The sequence below is a fragment of the Rhipicephalus microplus genome, unplaced genomic scaffold, assembly GCF_043290135.1.
Source record: "Rhipicephalus microplus isolate Deutch F79 unplaced genomic scaffold, USDA_Rmic scaffold_15, whole genome shotgun sequence".
In the NCBI taxonomy this organism is placed as follows: Eukaryota; Metazoa; Arthropoda; class Arachnida; order Ixodida; family Ixodidae; genus Rhipicephalus; species Rhipicephalus microplus.
The window spans coordinates 14,286,410-14,309,404 of record NW_027464588.1 but is presented as its reverse complement, the minus strand read 5'-3'; the positions used below and the strand labels follow the sequence as shown (position 1 = coordinate 14,309,404).

Sequence of the window (22,995 nt, the reverse complement as noted above, 5' to 3'; positions counted from 1 at the left end):
CTGACTACGAGGGTAATAGCTGTACAGAGCTCCAACGTGCGCGGCTATTACGTCCAAAGCCCGGAGATGAAGGTGAAACAGTAAAAAATTCCCAAGCATTTCCTCGAGGGTGAACATGGTTAAGTGCGAATGCACGGGGTGATGCTATGAGGGGTATTTATTAATTCGCACTATTATATTTATTAATCACACTATGGTGCCTTTATGGTGTAATGGTTCCTGAAAATCGCAATTTGATCACACGGGGAATTTACGTTAACTCACTGGCGAATGCCAATGGATTTTAACTTTACTCCCCCTCATAGCATCACCCCGTGCATTCGCACTTAACCATGTTCACCCTCGGGGAAATGCTTGGGAGTTTTATTACTGATGATGATGATTAAAGTGTAATTAATGAATTTAAGTGTTGTTTGTCATGAAGCATTTGTACACAGATACATTATATACAAAGTATTATTTATTTACACTTCACGACGCGTCCGGATGAGCAAAGTCCAGCGCTCACACCCTCTCCCGCGCGGCACGTTCACTGGCTGGAACGGCTTCGGGAACGTCCACTCGCCGTTGACGATAGCGAGCGGCGTCTTGACGCCGGCCTTCATCGCCCTTCTCCGCCTGACGCTTGCGTTTTCGTTCCGCTTCTTGGGCCGCGTTGGCGGATCGATGCTGATGCCTCATCTCGGCCTCGCGAGCGCGCAGTTCACCATCCGCTGCACGCTTCGCCCGCTTGTCCTCGGCCTCACGAGCGTGAAGTTCGGCTTCCTCTGCACGCTTCGCCCGCTTGTCCTCACCCTCGCGAGCGCGCAGTTCGGCATCCGCTGCACGCTTCGCCCGCTTGCACTCGGCCTCGCGAGCACGCAGTTCGGCATCCGCTCCACGCTTCGCCCGCTTACGTTCGGTCTCACAAGCCCTTCGCAGCGCCGCCTTGTCTTCCAAAGTCGGCGAAACCACCGCGGTACCGTCACCTCCAACGACGGGTGCAGTGCTGGCATTCGGTTGTACTGCATTCGTTGTTGATGGTAGCGTTGCCTCCGGGACATCCATCGCACGACCCGCTCAACGGGAGACTGAGAGAGAAGGCGGGCGCGCGAGAGAGAGAGCTGCAGCGAGCGAGGAGAGCGGAGGAGGGAGTGAAGGGGGAGGGGTATAAGGCACGTTACTGACACCGATATCAGCGTCGCGTCTGTGGCTTATTTGGTAGAGCGTCGCGCTGCGGCCTGCCAAGTCCTCTTTCTTTTAAAGATAGAGAGAAGACTGCGGACGCCGCCGACGGCGGTGGATGGTTTGGGGTCGCTTATAAAGTGTATTCACACTTAAAAACACTTTGCTTATATATCGTGCCGTAAGTACGCCGGTATATAAAGAACCCCAGGTTGTCGAAATTTCCGGAGCCTTCCACTAAGGCATCTCTCATAATCATATGATGGTTTTGGGACGTTAAACTCCACAAATCAATCATCAATCAAGTACGACGGTATAAAAGAAGTGAAAAGGGTGAGTGGGGAGGTAGCCTAGACATGCCAGCTTTATACTGATCGCAGTCAGGTCCCATCATTACAGGGCAGCTTGGCAGCCCGCTCTTATCAACAACACGTAGTGCTATCGCATACATGACAGCGGCAACTTTTAGATGCGGAGCATCTAATACTCGAGGCTTGTATTGCGGCGCCGTCCACAAGCTTCCTCCTCCTTCTTCCACCATCTGTGCATCCCTTCCTCCTCTACAAACCGCGCGCGCTTCTCTCCTCCACCGTCTGTGCACCTTCCTCCTCTACACACCGCGTGCGCTTCTCCTCTTCACGAACATTCGCTAGCTGTATAATGTAGCGCGCATGCGCCGTCGCGCTTCGAGAACATCGGCAGCTGACGCGTGCGCATGCGCCGTTGCGCTTCTCCCCCTTCTCGAACATTCGACAGCTGACAGTGCATGCGCCGTCGCGCTGTATATATACTCAAAGTCGGCGCTCGCTCGCTCAGTTGCCGCTCGTCGGTTGGTTTGTACGGCGCGTCGACGTCCAAGGTCGCGGTGAAATGAATTCCAACGAATCCACAAACACAGTGATCGACGTTCCTTCGACCAGCGCCGCCCTTTCGCATACGTGTGTACGTGTTCACTCATTTAACACCCCCTCCTACAACCACGTTAACCAATTTAGCCATCGACCCAAGTAAGTCGCAATTTAACACCCCATTTCACAACCACGTTAACCAATTTAGCCATCGACCCAAGTAAGTCGCACTTTAACACCCCGTTAACCAGTTATATGCTCCGCATCCTCCTCAGTGTTCCCCCGAGGGAAGCTGCGGGCAATTTTTTTTCTTCATTTAGCATTTTCTGTGTAGGCGTAACGCCTCGTATACGCTTTAATTCAGCACTCGTGGATCGGAGCACCTAATTTAGCACTAAGCAGTGCACTTACTTTGCGTTCCCACCATATCCGATTCACGTCATGTCGCCGTAATTTTGACGCAAATGCCTAAATCACAGAAACGTTACCTTTGGAAGCCACGTTTGTAGTGCTGCAACGGGTTGTGGAAACGCATGCCGCGTTTTTAGCGAGGCAAAAATGTGACAGGCAGTGGGTGCCGGCGTTGCCGTAGAATGGAGTCGCTATGCTAAAACTATTGATATCACGTTTCAGGGCTTGGGCACTGTACTCGCTTTCATACCTTTTTGCGGTTTTTTTTTTGTAGGACAATGATAGAACTTAACGTTACACTAAAGAGAAACATTGAATTGATTGAAATCGCTAAATTGTACTGTGAGAACGCAAACATCATAAATTTGATCATCATAACTTCACTAATAGTGTAGAAAATCAAGGTCAACGTTTCGTTTTTGAATTCAGCACCAAAGCTTCCACGCATGACGTCAGGAATTCCAAAGTACTATTTTGGCACCATTTGTTCCACAACATTTTCTCAAACTTGGGGTGTTAAACCCTGAGAGGACAATCTACTTCATTTTCACTGAAGAGGATTTGGGTAGGCTCTTGTAAGCGTCGTCATTATATATGACCTCACGGAGAATGGTGAGGAAACTTCGTCTATTATACTTGCAGGTATACAGGAAAAGTGAAATACTCGAACATTAAGTTGAACTTTAATGAAGAAACTCGCGGCAATTTTTGAGCTCGTATGAAGCTCCCTTACATACATTGGCTCACCATATCTTTACAACCTGATGGCTTCTTTAGGTGTGCTTTCATGTTTTTTTCTGTCTCAGTATTATGTCTTTTTGGCACGTGAAACCCGATAAAAATATTGTGCTTGTTTTCGACGCAGGAGGACAACCAGCGTGTGAGCACCCGACTGGGTAAATTTTGGCGTTCTCTAAGCGCGGCCGCTAAAGAATCTTATCGGCGCAAGGCGGCCGTAGCAGCAGCAATCCACCGAATCAAATATCCTGGTATAATTTAAATGCAAATGATTTGTTTCCGTACTGCGGACACTTTTGACGTCTTTTTACGCATCTATCTATCAGCCGCCTACGTCTGGGTGCTAAAAGTAAGGTGGTTTGACGAATATGGCCCGCTGGTCGTAGCAAGAATAGTGAACAGTTATTGTATACCAAGCTTAGCGGATAGCGAGCTTACCCCGATAGCGGGATCACAGATACGCATACACAGATGCGTACGTTGCTCGTAACGCTTACCGTACGCGCGTTATTTTTCATATTTAACGTTGCCGTGTTAGCGTGCTGTACGTAGTGTACGTAAACATGGCGGCGCTTACGGGCGCCCGCTTCGAAGTGATTATGCGTAGTTGTTGAAAGGTAGACTTCTTTCACAGCAAACGACAGCTTAAAATGACTCCGCTTGCCTTCAATTGGCTTTGATGACCGAGTATTGCGGGTATGCTAGTGTAATGTTTGAGATAGCTTGTCAATATGATCGTCCCTACGCCTAAATAGAAAATCGGTGTAAACAAATGGGAAACCTAATTGTTTTAGCGTTTTTTGCGAGGTTTATACTTATTTACTTTTAATATTCTTAAAACTTTCTTGTAAGACTACTTCGCACGGTGACACAGGCGAACATACTCGATTTCTTCTCATTTTCATGTTCTTCAACTTATCGACTGTTCGATAGATGGCGCCACCATCCTAGCTAGGGCATGTAAACCATGTAAACGCTATCCCGCTAAACTATAGGATGCTGTCCGTAACGTACGTTTTCTGCACGGTAACGCTATTTCTTTAACCCCGCTATCACGCTAACGGTAAGCTAGCACTGTCTAATGTTACAATTCCAACGCGCACCTCGTCAAACACCTTCTGACGCGGTGGCCATACTTGTGAGCGGGTATGTGCCACATGGAGGCGGTTATGCACCACAAGTGATTGAAACTTTCTATGTACCCAGGAACCGTGACAACAGACATTGGTAAGTCAAGTGCGAGAGTGTTAAGAAAAAGTGACATCAGCAGCGTTGGCTGGATGAAAGCAATGAATAAATGCCGTTGTCCCAGCACGAATTGAGTCCTACTATTTCGCGTGTATTCTACCACATAACAATGCCAGGTCTCCATAATGATTTGTAAAAATGTGCTATCCGGACGTAATGTGGGAGAAACGTTAGTTGTGCTTGCGAATCTGCAATTGTGTAAGCATTATATATGTACTGCTACCATAGAGACATCTCGTAGCGTTAGCGACAGTTGTGTTTAGGCACCATGTACTGTAGTTTTCAAGGGCTAAGCTCCTTAAGGCGTGGTCTGTCTATCCTCCGTTGTTGTCGTACGTAGCCACCGGGATGTGAGATGGGAGATGGTGGCACTTGGAGAGTTCACTAGACGGACGCACGGACGAACACATGGACGGACGGATGGACAGGCAGAATAGCAGATGAGCGGACGGATGGACTGACATGAGGAGCGGCTATGTGCCACAGGAGATGCGAGATGGGGGTACTTAAAGTGTTCACTAGATGAACACACAGATGGACCGACATACAGACTAGAAGACGGATGGACAGATGGACGGATGTGTGGACGCACGGACAGATGGAAGGACACGTGTAGGGACGCACGGATGGTCACGCCGACGGACGGAAGCACGGAAGGGCTGACGGACGCTTCACCCCAATTATAATTCGCTCTGTGAATACGCTGCAGTTTTTTTTTTTTGTAGCAGTGTCGTCCAGGGCTACCATCCTCATGTACAAGTGTTACATATCAGCTTACCGCTTCTTGTGTTGCTAATACTCATGTTGCTGTTGGCATCGTGTTGCAAGTGCAAACAACTGGTTATATAAAACATGTGCGACTTTTCAACTTATGTCTGTGTGTACAAGACTTCGCGTCTACTTAGCGTCATTCCGTAACGTGTCGCTCAATAACAAATATTACAAGATGGCCACCTTCCCTTCGCATGCTTCGCATAACGTCGATTGCCAAGTTGCATGGGATGTGCTGAATTTAACGCGAAATCCGTTAAGTAATGCAAGATCAATCAATGATATTCCAGTACGTGGGTCACAATTCTATCTATCTATCTATCTATCTATCTATCTATCTATCTATCAACTAAACATAAAAGTGAAAGCGATCACAAGGAGTAGAACCAAAATCGTGTCGCTCTGTCTAGGCGTCTTTTGAAATCCCCACTTTGTACTTCTCGCTGGTATAATCCTGCCAACCGTAATCTGGATCTTTCAGAAATGATGGTAGTACTGTACCATTCACGCTGTAGGATATTACCGTTGCGTTTCAAAACATACCACTATCCGAGAAGTTAATACAATGTTGTGCGAGTTGCTCGGTGCGCGTACGGTAACGTGATCGAATGGTTATAGTGAAAAATACATGTATGACAGATTGAAATAGTGAAATGCCGACCACGAACTCATGGTACATTTGTACGGTAAACGGACCCTACTAAATGACTCCACCTAGAAGATTTGACTGGGACAGTTGGTGAAAATGAGAGCTATTGTTATACATCAAAGGTATCTCCCTCGCCAAGCGAGCGTTGTTTTATAGAATGCCAGCCAAATAACGTTTCCATTGGAGAACAGCAATTGCGTCAAGCGTTAAAACTCGTTCACACCTAGGTCCAGCACCGGTCGTGCGATAAAGTTAGTCGAATAGCGACTGGTTGCAAATAGTCGCAAACGACCGCTTGGGCCCCAAGGTGACAGTTTTAGCTCATCCGCTCGCTCCTTGATTTTTCAGTCGGACGGCATCAGTTGCAAAACTCTGAGCCAGTCACATGAGCAGGAACATTACGTGAGCTTACTTTGCGGGACACTGGGAAAGCGAGCTACATGGAGGTAGGAAAGCTTTATGCGAGAAGACATGAATTCTGTCTGACGACGATACGTACAGGTCGCACTTGGCCGTGAACAATCATGGCCTTGAACCGCTTTTTGTTGCCGCTCGCAAATGGTAGCAGGTGTGAACGAGCCTTTAAGGCCGTGTCGCATCACTGACCCTTACGAGCGTTTCGTAACGCTGATCTGAAGAGCTTCGGTGCTGTGCTAATCCTTAGGCACTCTTTCAAGACTTGCGCATGCAGTCTTGTTTCAAAATAATACCACTTAGGTGACTTGAATCGCTTGAACGGCGTATACCACGCTACAGTGAGTTCGTCAATGCGTAGGCTACGTCTACAACCCACGCGAGGCACACCGACGCAAGGAGCAGGCGCGCATAGCCAAGGCGATCGCCAGCAAAGTAAAGCAGGAGCCTTCGGACGACCAGGAGCTGGAAGCACAGAGCACCTCTGCATCCCTAGGTCCAAGTACTCCTGCATTGCAGAACCCACCGCGGCTTTCGCAGTCACCTCCCCCGCTGCCACTCCAGCTCAGGCGGTGGGCAACCACTGCTACCCTGGCCAGCACTCAGGCCGACGCTCGGACAACGCCAACTGGCAGGTCGACGGCTGCCGCACCATCCACCGCATCGGCTGGACCAGTTGCACGGCCATACTCCCCATACTTATACGCAAGCTTGTTCCTGACCACAAGCTTGCGTATAAAACAGCTGACGAAAATGGTTCGGGAGAAAGGGGAGGAGCTTACCACAAAAGAGAGCGCCAAATCGGTCTCTTATCTTTACTCTATCGTCCCTGTCGCCGCTCTTGTGCAAGGTATGAAAATGCAGGTTTAAACAATGAAGATTATTTTTATGTTATAAATGGTCGGGAACCACTGACGTTGCTTACTCCGAGCTGTTCCAATTTTCATCCTCCGAGAACCGGTGATCGAAAACAGGCCATTGCGGGAATCATGTCTCCCTTTCATTGAAATAACGTAGAAATCTTTAGAAACTTAGCAACGTGTTTCACTCTCGAGGACCTTTTAGTGGGTGATCTCCAAGAAGGGCGCCGCTCGTGTGAGAGTCCGTACCCTGTTCTGACTCTCTCCATAATGCGTTATCGCTGACTACCGGCTAATAAACGTCTGAAGAATAATCAAGTATGGCGTTTAAGGCCCCAAGAGCACGACACATAATTACGAGAGACGCCGTAAGAGAGGGCTGTGGATATTTCGGCCATCCGGTGTTATTTGCCGCGTGCACTGAAATGGCACAGTACACGGGCCTCTAACATTTCACCTGCATGGAAATGCGACCGCCACGACTGGGACAGAACCCGCGACCTTCGGGTCAGCAGCCGAGCTCCTAAACGACCACTCCACCATGGTGGGCTCGCTTCATTTAGATTTTTGCATGTATTGCGAAGCTTCTTTTCGTCGAATTTGACAAAGAAACAAGGAAGCGGAAAGTGGGGGAGGGGACGATGATGTGATGGAACGGCGGTAAAATGTTTCCACCCTCCCTCACGGAGGAACCCTGCACACGTTTGTGCACACATCTGTCCTTAATTTGACAAACTGCCTGAGTACATATCATTTGATTGATTGATTGATTGATTAAATAACTCATTTATAGATACATTTACTGCTTAACCAATTGATTGATTGATTGATTGATTGATTGATTGGTTATTGATACCATGGTCATATTCAGCGATTACGCAGAGCTCCGCCACCGCCACTGCGTAAGGTTGGTACTGTCACCACCCGTGAGCCGCCAACCACTTACCCACTAAACCAGCTGAGCTCGCTGGCAGCCCTCAGCAGAGACTGCGCTGCTGTGCGTAAGTATTCCCAACCATTTGCTGTAGGTTCCCGATTGGGTGTGGTAGCACAGCGTAGAATACCTTACCATTGTATTGCTTTTGTCAAGATCTTGTTGGTGATGTAGATGAAGGTAAGAAATTCGATCTTATTTTCTCGACGTGGAACGTAGTTTAAACATGACAGTATTCGACATATCTTGGGGTATTCGGCGATAAAGCTCAGCTAGTAAGGGTTGATTTCCGACCTTGTTGGTGCGACATGTGTAGGCTTGAAAGTGGAACGTGTATGACCGAATAAAATGTGACAGAACACACATACGAGTTGATTGTATTCCTTCCTGTCATTTAGGCCTACAAACTATGTCTAACATTGAAAACCCAGCCGTGTCTACTTGCGTTGGCAATATATTTCTTTTTACTTTAAAAACACGAGCTGTTTTATAATTTTCCTGCGTCTTTTCATCTCATCCACAAGTGAACGGCCCTGGACTGCCTCAGTTTTTCGATGCAAGCGCCCGAACGATGAGATGGTTCTTCGACCAAACAGCCCAAGCCGCTGCAGCTCACATGACAGTCGGAGTAGCCGCAGCGCGTGAGTACACCTTGATAACATGAGACTACCATGATGACTTTAACGTCTAGCTTTATTGCCCTTCGCTCATTTTTATTTATACATACCCTCTTTTCCATGCCATATACAAGGTTTGTCATTTTGGGGCCATCTCTAGCTAAGCCCTATTTTTTTCTTTTTTTTCTTTTTTTGTTTTTTATTTCATTTCTTTTTGCTTGCTTGCTTGCTTTCTCTCTTTCTTTGTTTGTTTCTTTTTTTCGTGAAGAAAGTGAAATATTAACAATTGCAATTAGCCAGATTCCACTAAGTTTTCGTGTCGAAGTCGCATTACAAAAGATGCGCCAATTACTGTCGAAAAATAGGAAAGGAATGATATGGCGTTCAAAATGAAAAACCATTCCACATATCAAGCATACAGCGTTGCGAATGACGTCTTTCAAGAAGCAGGCACAAACGGGCGGGGCAAATTAACGACTCAAAATTTTTTCAAACTTGTAAACACATTTTCTCACAACATACCCTGCCTCAAGTACGCTTAAACCTAGTCTTTTTTACTTTCATTTGAAGCAGCCTTGAGCATGCAGAGTTCACTCCGATATCTTCCAGGTACCCTTTTTTGATTTACCGGTCGCTATTCACTTAAGTCCAGTGTTATAGGAAATCACCGAAATAGTCACCTGGTAGAAGCGCGGTGCCTCAATGCAGCCCCCCCCCCCCCCCCACGGCATGCATTCACGGTATACCTACCGACTAAGATTGTCGGCGTGTTTCATGTCTGCTTGAGCTGCGCCTGTTTTGAGCCTTTGTGAGCTTTCACTCGCACGACATGTCGGGTGATGTTATTGATAAACATGTCAAAAAGTGAGCCTCGTGTGTTCAAATGAACACACGAGGCGTCTACTGTACTACAGTAGCAGTCATTTATGCTTCGTCGTGGTAGAAGCAAGCGAATAGAACTAAGTCTTCCACGACGCAGCGGTGCTGTGCTGGCCAGTTATTGCGGCTGCCGCACCTCCAGCCCTGGCTCCACCACTGCCCTTTCTGCTGCCCACGGCCGTGGCTCCTGCAAAAGTCGGACCCCACTTTGCTTTGCCAGGTCCACAGATGCAACTCCCCAGGCCGGAAGTACCAGCCAGACCTGGTCCGATTCAGTTCTTCCACATGATGCAAGCGAGCTATTTTACTCCGTTTCGCTGTTGTTCATGCTGGCCTGATCCTCGTTACAATGAAATCACAATTTTCGATATATCACAATATTGTAAAGCTCCGTCGGGCGATCACTCCCGGCAGTAAATGTACCTTGGATTTTAATTGGGTACTGCACCAATTCGATAAGTCTACTTTACGTCGTCATACAAATCTCCGGCATATAAAGACGACTCCGACCAGGCGTGAAGCTCGTAGATTGCTGATAACATTTTATTTTGACATTGAAGTCAATTTTTGCTTGGCGCACTTACTGAAATCCACATCGACAAAATATGAGGGGGACGACAAGGTTCCCAACCTTCTCTACTATCACATCGACACTAGCGTTACGTCAAACTACAGTACCAATTCTGGTGATCAGAAGCGCTCGTACAGCGAGTTGCGATGACGTCATCTTGTGCGTCGCCGAGCGATGCGACCGTGGATAAGTGACGATTTTTTGACCGCTTGCGTCACTAGAAGCTCACTCTGCGTCGTAACTTCACGTTAGAGTAGGAAAGAAAACTAGGTTTTGTATATATGCTGTAATATTTCAGGGCGCAATCACTTTTGCTAATGCAAATAATGTCTCCGATCTCTAGAGATGCATACCGCTGTGAGAAAAGAAAAGCAATTTTGAAGCCAGCAATAAATTGTCGCATTTTTCTGATTTTTGGAGTATGTCGGACACATTTCATGACACACCCTGTGTAACTGTTTACTCATTAGTAATTCATAATTAGTTTTAAGGTAAGAAATTTGCATTGGGAGACCACAGAACTGATAGGAAACTAGAGGCGCATTGATATGGTTAAGGAATTTGCAGCTGCACGTCTAAACCGACATCACAATTGATCCAAGTCACCGAGTGTGGTGTCCGTTCATAGATGGACACAAAACTACGATTGCAACTACGATGGTGATTACGTGAACGCTACAGGTCGCGAATTTTTACATTCGTATCATTTGTGGCGCCATCATAGAGCATAATGCCTTTCTTAACATACTACAAGCGGTTTGCGTCCAACTGTTTACATGTGGCGCCCTTCGCTGAGCAGCCCGAGCAGCAGAGGAACACCGCCACTGCCACCAGAAGGGCACCGACCGGAACCGCGATGCCGAATATGGCCAGTCGCCAACAGCGAATCGCAGGTGAGACATTGGCTGCGTAAGCTGTTGTGTGGCTTATCTAATTGTTATTAATTTTTATTCCACGTGCTAATCATCCTTGCGAAATCGTCAGAACTCGCCACGGTACTTTCCTGGCTATTGTGTTCGACTGCTGACCAGAAAACAGAGCGGCGGTAGAGTCGCAATCGTAACGGCTGAGTTTTGACTGAGTCGAAACGCGACATGACTCGTGTGCTTAGGCTTAGGTGCGCGTTGAAGACCTGATTTCTGGAGCCCTCCATTACGCTGTGGCTCATATTCATATCGTGGTTCTCTGGCGGAAAAAAAGAACAACAAATAATTATGATGAGGTCTTTGAAAAAGAAACATGGCTGGAGTGTCACGTTCCAAGAATTGTCCTGCTGAGGACCACTTAACCTGAGAGAACGTCTCGACGACACGCCCCCTGCAATATATGTCGGCGGGACTGTTACAGATTGACGACATCAACATTACGTAAACTCAATTACTGTCTTTTCACAACTGCAGAAAACGGTCTGCGTGCAGGCAATGCTGGTTGAATAAGCAAAATGGATGCGCCTAACAGGGTCGACGTGGCACTTTCGCCATGGTTTCGCTTGGCGCTGTGCTGAAGTTTTTTCATTGTGGTGTCAGATCGCGTTGATTCATTGAAGGTGAAAGCGGACCGCCTCATTCTCATCAGCATAAAAAGTTTCATTGGTGAAAGAGCGGAAATAATTGCGCTATGGGTGGGAACACTGAGCCTTTTCGGTGAACGCAAACATATTTACTCCACGTTGAAGAACCTGTTTAGTGAGCCCGAGATTGAAGACGACCACTGCTCATATTGACTGGTCTCTTCGAAAGGCACTACAGTGCTTATGCGCTGCGTTGCTGCACTGCTACAGGCAAGGCCTTATCAGTTTTTGAGCTAACTATGCTGTGACCTTTGCTGCCGATTTGATGTATCCCACTAAGTTTTGTTTTGCCATCAAAAGCTGAATACGCGTTCAGTTCACCTGATTAGAGAAAAGCAGCGTCTCGCGAGCGGTGAGCGGCGCGTGGCAGAGTGCAGCGCCCGTTCGTACTCTTACATAAAGGAGCTATTCCTATGCTGGTGTGTCTTGAGGCAAGGCAAATCGTACCTTCGATTGTACCTTTGCCGATCCATGTTATTAGGTTTCTAATGATTAAGCTCGTGTGCTTCCGGACACTCCGTTGTTCGTGTTGGCAGTAGATGATGATGAAAGCAGGTACATGCACGCCCACTACGCACGCTATGAATGCACCGTGACAGACATGCCGTACGTACGCACGAACATACATGCACGCTATGCGCAAGCGCGACCGTTGTGCACGCGTTTGTGTGCGCGCATATGCCAAATAGAAAAAAAATCGGGAGGAACGACTACAGCAGCTTAATTTGAGAATGGGTAGCACTACGGCTTGCACAGAAAACAAGCATAAGAAAAAAATACAGTCACACATGTAACGCAACAAATTTTCTAAAGCGTTTACTTATATAAACGACTCCACACTTAGAGAGGGTCTCATATTGAAAAACATTCACACAATCTAATAATGCTGTACCCACCGAGCAGAATTAAGTCGTCGCAAGCGAAGTAATCAGAACAAACTACTATAGTGGCCATCCCAATGCGCAAGTTTCTGGTTTGCACCGTTCCCCGTCGTGCGTGTCTGCAAGCATAAGGAAGTGACAGAACGATACGTTGCCATCTTTCCCCCACTATGCCACGCATTGCGAAAAACTGCAATGGTCTCTGAACAGCGCTTTCTCCTTTTTCAGGCTCGCACGTGCGGCATGGCAGAAAGACAAAAACTATGCGGCTGCGTCTCAACAAGCGCAACGTGGTCACATCTCCTTTAACGGTTTTCCCAGGTAGCGCCGTTTACAGACATGGCCGCTAGGTAGCGAGCACTCAGTTGGACTCCCGAATAGCAGCCTGAAACTTGTACTGAGCACTCACAGAAGCGTTTTCGATCACCTGCATTGCTGAAGTCACTATATCACCAAGACGACCAAAAAACTTCTGTAGCGTTAAGAAGGAAGACTGAAAGACTAGCACGTTGATAAATATGCATCAGTACAATCTAAAGCACAAAATCACATAATGACAAACGAGGAACTGACACAAGTTCTGGTGTCGCTTGTTTTCTCGTACTTTTCCCAATTTAGCGCTTAAAGTTAGAATTATGCTTAAGAAGAGCATCAATCCAGAATAATACGTTCACACCATGTTTCAAATAAAATTGCTGCTTTTTGAACTGTGATTGCGGCATATGAACGTAGACATCGAGCCTCTCGCACTTCTACACTGTACTGCACGTTCGCGGTGCCAGCGCATGGACGACTTGACCACACTAAATCTTATTGGTCATCTTTCTTCGCAGGTCCGGAAATCTTAACTGCTGCAAGAAGCAGGCAGACATCCGACTACAACAGCGCTTATGGGCTTGACTTCAGCGCATGATATTTCCCGTACAAATCACAGCTTCCACTGCGCTACTGGAGATAAGCTGATCGAGCTTTATAGCAAGATGACGTAAATGCATCTGTATAGTTCATGATCGATACGTGGGGTTTCACGCCCCAAAAAACAGCGTATGTATAAAAAAAAGATGTCACAGTGAAGGGCTTCGGGAATTTTGACCAACTGGTGTTTGTTCACCCAAATTGAGCACACGGGCCTGCCGCATTTTCACTTCCATCGAAAATGCAGCCGCCGCAGCCGGCATTCAATACCACGACCTGCGGGTCAGCAGGCGAGTTGGTATGTGGTATGTGGGGTTTAACGTCCCAAAACCACCATATGATTATGAGAGACGCCGTAGTGGAGGGCTCCGGAAATTTCTACCACCTGGGGTTCTTTAACGTGCACCAAAAACTGAGCAAACGGGCCTCAACATTTCCGCCTCCATCGGAAATGCAGCTGCCACCGCCGGGATTTAGAACCAGCGACCTGCGGGTCAGCAGGCGAGTATCTTAGCCACTAGACCACCTCGGTGGGTCTCTGTATCGTTCAGGTTATGCTCGTTTAAAACGGCCGAACAAGCTGGCATGTCACGAGACCACTTGGTCGTCCATACGGATTCTGAACAAAGGCGTTCTGCACCACAGGGAAGCACTGGTGTAGTAATATCGGGGGGTTTATGTACCAAAACCACGGTGCCATTGTAAGGGACACCGTGGCGCATAGCTCCAGAAATATCGACCATCTAGTGTACCCCTGCCCTAACGTGGCACACACCATTTCGCCTCCACCCAAACACGAATGCCACGGCTGAGATCTAAAACGAATCCTTCGGGTGATCAGATGAGTACCGTGACCAGTGAACCACCGTGCCGAACTCTACTGCAGGACTAAATGAGCATGTGGCTTGGGGTACTGGATTTGGATGCACCAAGCAACGAGTGACGCATGCTGACCTCTTTCAGGGTCCCGTTGGAGGTTCACTGAAGCTGCCACTTCCAGCGCTGTGGAAGCAACGCTCTGCTCACCGGCGACGGCCCAGACCACGCAGCACCAGGATATGGGCGGACCCTTCCAGCCGTGCGAACTCACGGTCTCCCATGCGATTACCTCCCTCCCCTATGCCTACTCGACGCAGGTTTGCTGCACGGGTACTTGTGCGCAGCCCTGCAACGCGTTGCGCGGCCCGTACTCGGGCCGTGGAGGTGGTCCCATCTTGACGAAAACGCCACCGTCATTTCAGGAGCCCGAAACCAGCGGTTCAAACCAACCACCCCGTAGCGGGCGTGCTGTTGACCGGTCAATTTTCTTTACATCATGCTGTCTATATTCTCACCTGGAGTGCGGTTTCTACGCATTTCCTGCTTTCCTGACCTTGAAATTAAACTTGGAAAAATTTGTGGGGAGAAGCAAAAGAGTTTGAGAAGATAAGGCTAGATATCGTATGCAGAATGCCGCGGGAAAAATGGTGTGTCTGAAAGTATGGCAGATGATTAGGTGGTGTCATAAAATTTAGAACCCTGAAGGCATGCCCCGGAATTCTCTGGCACAAGACAGGGTAATAGAATATACATATGATGATGATGCATTCAACTTGCTAGTCCCCTCTCGTGCTTTTCGTTACCTCTACTTGTTCGAAGAAAAAGAAGAAAATTTTGCTTCTAGTCAGACAGCTGCTCTGAAAATCATAAAAACTGGCTATAGAAAAGTGGTATTATTAGCAATCAACCACGCAATATGGGTGGTGGACGACCCTTTATCGTATCGAGTTAGGTGAGATAAAAATATTGTCACGGGGTCGTGACGTGGCCGAAGACAGGAAACTTCGTGTTGGTATTTAACTGTTTATTTGGGCGAACCTGTGCCCGGTAAAGAGAAAGTCTAATTACAGCAGCAGTCTTGCACAGATAGCAGTCTCGGACTGATAGCGGCGAACGCAGCGTCGGCCTTCGATCAACAACTCACAAGCGGCGAAGCGCGTCGGCATTTATACTCTTGCCGTCGAATGTTCTAGCGTTATCGCTGGCGGTGGCGTAGCTTCCAGAACTATCTGTACCGTTCGCACAGTGGGCGTGATCTTATCGAAATGATCTACTACAGTCCGGAACCTTCTAGAAAACTGCAGGCGCGGTTTGCGCTAAGAATCGTGTGGTGTTTTGGGACGATAACAAAAACTTGGGAAAAGGAACGTGGCATTGCCCCCCTCTGAAAAAAGGCATCGTCCCGATGCTTTAAGTAAAGATGAAAGTACAATAATAATGCAAGAAAGTACAATGAATAAGTTCCGATACAACAATCATACAAAAAAAACACTGGTTCAGTTTGTTAACGCGCATGAAACGGCTTGAGGCGCGCGACATGGACGACTTCAGGTCGCGATCGGCGTCGTTGAGAGTTCGTGATACCGTCGGGGACAACCTCGTAATCAACTGGGCCGAGACGTCGAACCACCTTGTACGGTCCGAAGTACCGTCGCAAAAGCTTTTCACTTAGTCCACGTCGGCGTATCGGCGTCCACACCCAAACACGTTCACCGGGCTGGTATTCCACGAAGCGTCGTCGAAGGTTGTAACGGTGGCTGTCGGTCGTCTGTTGATTCTTGATACGGAGACGCGCAAGTTGTCGGGCTTCTTCGGCTCGTTGAAGGTACTCGCTCACATCGAGGTTTTCTTCGTCGGTGACGTTGGGTAACATGGCATCGAGCGTCGTTGCCGGGCTCCTTCCGTAGACCAATTTGTATGGAGATATCTGCGTCGTCTCCTGCACCGCCGTGTTGTATGCGAAGGTCACATACGGAAGAATGGCGTCCCACGTCTTGTGTTCAACATCGATGTACATTGACAGCATATCGGCGATCGTCTTGTTAAGCCGCTCGGTGAGGCCGTTGGTCTGTGGGTGGTACGCTGTCGTCCGGCGGTGGTTTGTTTGGCTGTATGCCAAGATCGCTTGAGTTAAGTCGGCAGTGAATGCCGTTCCTCTGTCGGTGATAAGGACCTCCGGGGCGCCGTGACGTAGGACGATATTTTCGACGAAGAACTTAGCTACCTCGGATGCACTGCCTTTTGGCAGGGCTTTTGTCTCGGCGTAGCGGGTGAGGTAGTCGGTAGCTACCACGATCCACTTGTTTCCGAAAGCTGACGTCGGGAACGGCCCCAGTAGGTCCATGCCAATCTGCTGGAAAGGTCGGCGAGGTGGATCAATTGGCTGCAGGAGTCCCGCTGGCCTTGTCGGCGGTGTCTTGCGTCGCTGACAGTCCCGGCATGTTCTCACATAACGAGTGACGTTGGTGGTAAGATGTGGCCAGTAGTACCTTTCTTGTATCCTCGCGAGCGTGCGAGAAACACCGAGGTGCCCTGCCGTCGGATCGTCGTGCAGGGCATGCAGGAGTTCTGGTCGCAGAGCTGAAGGCACCACAAGAAGGTACTTAGCTCGAAGCGGTGAAAAGTTTTTCTTTTGTAGAAGACCGTTTCGTAGAAAGAACGGCGCAAGTGCGCGCTTGAATACCTTCGGGATTTCGGCGGTCCTGCCTTCGAGGTATTCTATTAGGGCCTTAAGTTCCGGGTCAGCCCTCTGTCGTTCAGCGAAGTCGTCGGTAGTTATCGTTCCTAAGAAGTAGTCGTCATCCGGGTCGTCGGGTAGTGGTTGGTCGACAGGCGCACGAGAGATACAGTCGGCGTCGGAGTGTTTTTTGCCGGACTTGTAAATGACAGTAATGTCATATTCTTGAAGTCTCAGGCTCCATCGTGCGAGGCGACCTGAAGGGTCTTTCAAGGTGGCTAGCCAACACAATGCGTGGTGGTCGCTCACAACTTTGAAGGGCCTGCCGTAGAGGTAGGGGCGAAATTTCGACGTAGCCCAGATGATGGCGAGGCACTCCTTTTCTGTTGTGGAATAATTTGCTTCTGCTTTGGATAGCGATCGGCTGGCGTAACCAATAACCCTTTCAAGTCCGTCAGCCCACTGCACAAGAATGGCGCCAAGACCTACGCTGCTTGCGTCAGTATGTATTTCTGTCTCGGCGGATTCGTCGAAATGGGCAAGTAACGGAGGCGTCTGGAGGCGATGTTTAAGCTCCTGGAAAGCGTGTTCCTGTGGCGTTTCCCACTTAAACTCCACGTTGGCCTTCGTGAGGTTAGTGAGAGGATCGGCGATGCGGGCGAAGTTTTTCACGAACCGCCTATAATAGGCACACAGGCCCAGAAATCGGCGCACGGCTTTCTTGTCAGTGGGCGGCGGGAATTCTGCGATGGCGGCTGTTTTCCGTGGATCGGGACGAACTCCAGACTTGCTGATAACGTGCCCCAGAAACAAGAGCTCCTCATACGCAAATCTGCACTTTTCTGGTTTCAGTGAGAGTCCGGAAGTCTTGATGGCTTGAAGTACAGCTTCAAGGCGCCGAAGATGCTCGTCGAAACTCGAGGAAAACACGACGACGTCGTCCAAGTAAACAAGGCAAGTCTGCCACTTCAATCCTGCCAGTACTATATCCATAACGCGTTGAAAAGTTGCAGGCGCTGAGCAAAGGCCGAAGGGCATCAACTTAAACTCGAAGAGGCCGTCCGGTGTTATAAACGCCGTCTTCTCTCGGTCTCTTTCGTCGACTTCGATTTGCCAATTGCCAGTCTTGAGGTCCATTGACGAAAAGTACTTGGCGTTATGGAGCCGATCAAGTGCGTCGTCTATTCGTGGGAGAGGATAAACGTCCTTTCTTGTGATTTTGTTCAGGCGGCGATAATCGACGCAGAAACGTAGGGTCCCATCCTTCTTCTTCACTAACACCACGGGGGTTGCCCATGGACTCTTGGACGGCTGGATAATGTCATCCCGCAGCATTTCATCAACTTGTCTCTTCATGGCCTCACGTTCTCGCGTCAAAACCCTGTACGGACTCTGACGAAGTGGTCTGGCATTTTCTTCGGGTATGATGCGATGTTTCGTGATTGGGGTCTGCCGAATTTTCAATGACGACGAAAAGCAATCTTCGTATTGCAGGAGCAGGGCCTTGAGCTGTTCTTGCTTATCGTTCGGAAGTCTGGGATTGACGTCGAAAGCTATGGGAGGGGCTTGGTTCCTCTGAGCAGGTTCCGCAGAATCGGCGAGGGCGAAAGCACTGGTGGCTTCGACAATTTCTTCGATGTATGCGACCGTTGTTCCTTTGTTCACATGTTTGTACTCATTGCTGAAATTCGTGAGCATAACCGTTGCTTTGCCTCCCCGCAGCTCTGCAATTCCTCTTGCGACGCAAATATTTCGGGTGACCAACAGATGCTGACTGCCTTCAACGACGCCTTCCAAGTCAGGTGATTTAGGAGCGCCGACTGAAATATTGACGCTTGAGCAAGGTGGAGTGGTGACTTGTTCTTCCAGCACATTCAAGGCATGGTGTCCTGACGGCGTGCGCGGCGGTAGTGCTTCTTCTGTGGATAACGTTATCGACTTTGTTTTTAGGTTGATGACAGCACCATGGAGGCATAAGAAGTCCATGCCGAGGATGACATCTCTCGAGCAACGCTGTAGGACTACGAAGTCTGTAGGATAAATACGTCCGTTCATGGTGACTCTCGCTGTGCAGATTCCTGCAGTCGTTACGAGATGACCACCGGCTGTGCGGATTTCAGGGCCTTTCCAAGCTGTCCTAACTTTCTTTAACTTCGCGGCGAACGACCCACTGATGACAGAATTGTCGGCTCCAGTATCGACGAGAGCGGTCACACTGTGGCCGTCGATAAGAACGTCGAGGTCGCTAGTTCGCCGTCTCGCATTACAGTTAGGGCGTGGCGTCGGGTCACGGCTGCGTCGGCTTCTTCCGCTGCTTCCATGTTGCGTCGTCAGGCCACCTTCGGTAAGTGAGCTTTCGCCGTCAGGGCTTTGCCTGTTTGGCGTTGTGTTCGGAAAACTCCGTCGCGGCGTCGTCGTCGTCGGAGGATCTTCGGTAGTTCGTCGCACAGCAACCGCACCTCCATCGGTTGCTGCCCTTAGTTTCCCGGATACGGGCTCGGAGACCGGCCCCGCGATGGGCCAGAGTACTGCCGGAGGTGCGGTGACATGCGGCGGCTGGGTGACGGCGAACGGGAAGGACTTCGTGGTGTCCACTGAGTTCCTGCCAGGTAGTCGGCGATGTCACGTGGCCGATCTCCTGGCCGCGGACGCGGTGCATTGACGGCGAAGCCACGCAGTCCCATCTCTCGGTACGGGCAACGGCGGTATGTGTGCCCGGCCTCGCCGCAGTGGTAGCAGAGCGGGCGGTTGTCAGGTGCACGCCAAACGTCCGTTTTCCTCGGTGCACTGCGCCGGCCTGCTGGGGAACGGTAGCACGTCGGTGGGGGTGGTGGCGGCGGTGGCGTCTGGCGACGGAAGTGCGACGGGGCGGCGTTTCGGCGTGGACGGGGAGGAGCGTTGTGGCGTACTGCAGCGGCGTAGCTCATAGTTTCTGGCTCGGGCGGCAGTGTTTCGGGAATTCGAAGCGATTGCCGGACTTCTTCTCGCACGATGTCGGCGATCGAATTCACTTGAGGCTGCGCCGAAGGCAACAGTTTGCGCAGCTCTTCCCGCACAATCGCTCGGATCGTTTCACGCAGGTCGTCGGAGTCACTGGCTTGAGCAGCAGCGCATTCTGGAGTCAGGCGACGATTATACTGTCTGGTGCGCATGTCCAGCGTTTTTTCGATGGTGGTCGCCTCGGATACAAATTCTTGGACGGTGTTCGGTGGATTCCTCATTAGTCCCGCGAAGAGCTCCTGTTTGACCCCTCGCATGAGGAAACGAACTTTCTTTTCCTCAGGCATGTCTGGGTCAGCGTGACGGAATAGGCGGGTCATCTCCTCTGTGAAAATTCCAACCTTTTCATTTGGTAGCTGAACCCGGGTCTCGAGTAGAGCAGCGGCCCTCTCTTTGCGAGCGACGCTCACGAACGTTTGCAGAAATGCGCCGCAGAAGACATCCCACGTTCGGAGCGTGGACTCCCGATTCTCTAGCCAGGTTCTTGCGGTGTCTTCCAGGTAGAAGTACACACGACGGAGCTTTTCTTCGTTGTCCCAGTGGTTGAGGGTGGCCACACGGTCGTATGTTTCAAGCCAGGTTTCCGGGTCTTCAAACGATGAGCCATGGAACGTTGGTGGTTCCCTGGGTTGATGAAAGACGATCGCGGGTTGGGACGCCCCGGTTGTCATTGTCACTGCAGTCGAGGTCATGGTCTTGGTCTTCCGCGGCTCTTCTTGTAGAAGGCCGTACTCCGGTGGGAGACCTTGCTGTCGGCGGCTCGTTAGCTGCCCTTGGTTGGCGTCGGTGTCTTCTCCGCGACGGGGGCTGGGTTCACGGCTTGACGGGGGCGTCCGGTACATGAACGAAGCAGCACCTCCACCAGATGTCACGGGGTCGTGACGTGGCCGAAGACAGGAAACTTCGTGTTAGTATTTAACTGTTTATTTGGGCGAACCTGTGCCCGGTAAAGAGAAAGTCTAATTACAGCAGCAGTCTTGCACAGATAGCAGTCTCGGACTGATAGCGGCGAACGCAGCGTCGGCCTTCGATCAACAACTCACAAGCGGCGAAGCGCGTCGGCATTTATACTCTTGCTGTCGAATGTTCTAGCGTTATCGCTGGCGGTGGCGTAGCTTCCAGAACTATCTGTACCGTTCGCACAGTGGGCGTGATCTTATCGAAATGATCTACTACAGTCCGGAACCTTCTAGAAAACTGCAGGCGCGGTTTGCGCTAAGAATCGTGTGGTGTTTTGGGACGATAACAAAAACTTGGGAAAAGGAACGTGGCAATATGTTGAAGCTTAGGGTGTTATAAAGCTGCTTCTAAGTATCTGGAAACAATTCAACCAATAAAATTAGAACATTCGTTCACTTTTATACAAAAGAAGATTCAACCATTAGCAGCAGAACTTATGAAGAACACGAGTGGTTCTATCGTCGCTCACGCACTTAGTGTGCCTGTTATGCGCTAAATAAATAATCCCAAAGTGATAGAGGTTCAACCTTTACCTTCATACTTCCCAAAGATGTGCACAGACACACCTCACTATGCAATGATTGTCAAAAAAACACACAGGACAGTTGACCTCTACTTTGAAAAGTAGATCGCGATAGGTTCATAGGCCACGTGTACATTGCCTTCTTAACTGCCAACCTTCTTCGGTTCTCGGTGCAACCCTTACACATGCCATAAGAAAAGAAATGACTGTGAGCAGAAAATCGGCCGTTTAAAGGTATCGTTGAACGCCTACGCGTCCGTAGGGCAACACGTGAACCCTTCGCAGCTGTTCACTTTGTTTATGGCTCTGCTGTTGACCTCCGCCTTGAAAAGTAGTTCGCGAAGGGTTCATAGGGCCTCGTTTACATCGCCTTCTTAACTGCCAACATTCTTCGGTCTCGCTGCAATACTTGACCGTGCCGTAAGAAAACTAATGACTGTGCGCTGAAAATTTGCCGTTTAAAAGTATCGTTCAATGCTTACGCGTCCGAAGGGCAACATGTGAACCCTTCAATTTATTTATCGTTCTACTGTTGATGATTAACTGTGTCTAAGCGCTTTAATATGTGCCGGCCTTTAAAACACCCACTATTCGCTCAATCCACAACTTTTGATGGCTGGCGTGATTTTACGCTTTTTCCAGAAAATATATATGATGCGTCAACTCCTTTCATCTGCACAATATTCATGTTCATTTTCTAAACACTTTGAACATATCTCGTGGTTTCATGGTAGCTAGGGTTCAATCTACACTTTCCTCAGACTCGGAATGTTGAATTTATTATATTTTATTTATTTTTTTATTTTTCAGTCGCGCACAAGATAATTTTTCACTCACCACCAATGACTCCGACGACTGCCTATCTGCGAAACGAGCTCTCTGACGCTGTCGCTGTAAAAAAAACAGACCTAGAATAACTGCCCAACTCTATGACAACTCGCAGGCACCACCCTCGACTCATGATGCAGCAGCAGCAACAGCAACCCGTACAGCGACAGCAGCACACAGCTGGACAGCAGCAGCAGCCATCGTGGGGAGGTTCCTCAAGTTTGGACATCGCGCTTGCCCTGGATATGATTCACCAATCCATAGCTCAACTGCAGCAGCCGCACCCATCTATGCCAACCTTCTCGGCTGCTCCTGAAGGCACGCAGCAGTTTTGACGTGCATTGTAGCCGCATGATATGCAGATGCACAAAAATAAAAATACCGCTTTGCATCCCGGCATCTAAGGCACAGCTGCGGAAGTTTTAAGCGATGTCTTTTATTGTGGGTGATCCCAGTTTCAACTCTTTGTTTACGGCTCCATCTGCCGGATGTTTGCGTGCAGCGATGTGTTGAGAATAAAGCCGAGAGAAGACCCTGCAGCACGGCCTTCAAATTGTCTCTAGAAAAACCTGTTTTGTAGTCGCCAAACAAGGTTTGTTGCTAGAGCTCGCGTTTAGACAACACGTCTTTGTCAGAACCGCAATCGTTTTCTTAACTTATTTATGAGCATCTATCTCTCGACATTTCTGCTAAAAATAAAGATTCGCTGCCTATAATA

At 49.1% G+C, this 22,995-nt stretch overlaps 1 protein-coding gene across 1 annotated transcript in view; it reads left to right on the top strand.

Annotated features, from left to right (window-relative positions):
* LOC142784778 (uncharacterized) overlaps positions 1-22,612 on the top strand; it is a 31,092-nt gene extending 8,480 nt beyond the window's left edge. Inside the window, exons 3-6 of the mRNA XM_075883278.1 lie at positions 3,289-3,412; positions 6,605-7,093; positions 10,904-10,997; positions 22,393-22,612. Of these exons, the coding sequence (XP_075739393.1) occupies positions 3,289-3,412; positions 6,605-7,093; positions 10,904-10,997; positions 22,393-22,612 (927 nt within the window). The remainder of the gene's footprint in view (positions 1-3,288; positions 3,413-6,604; positions 7,094-10,903; positions 10,998-22,392) is intronic.
* Positions 22,613-22,995: the final 383 nt, after the last annotated feature.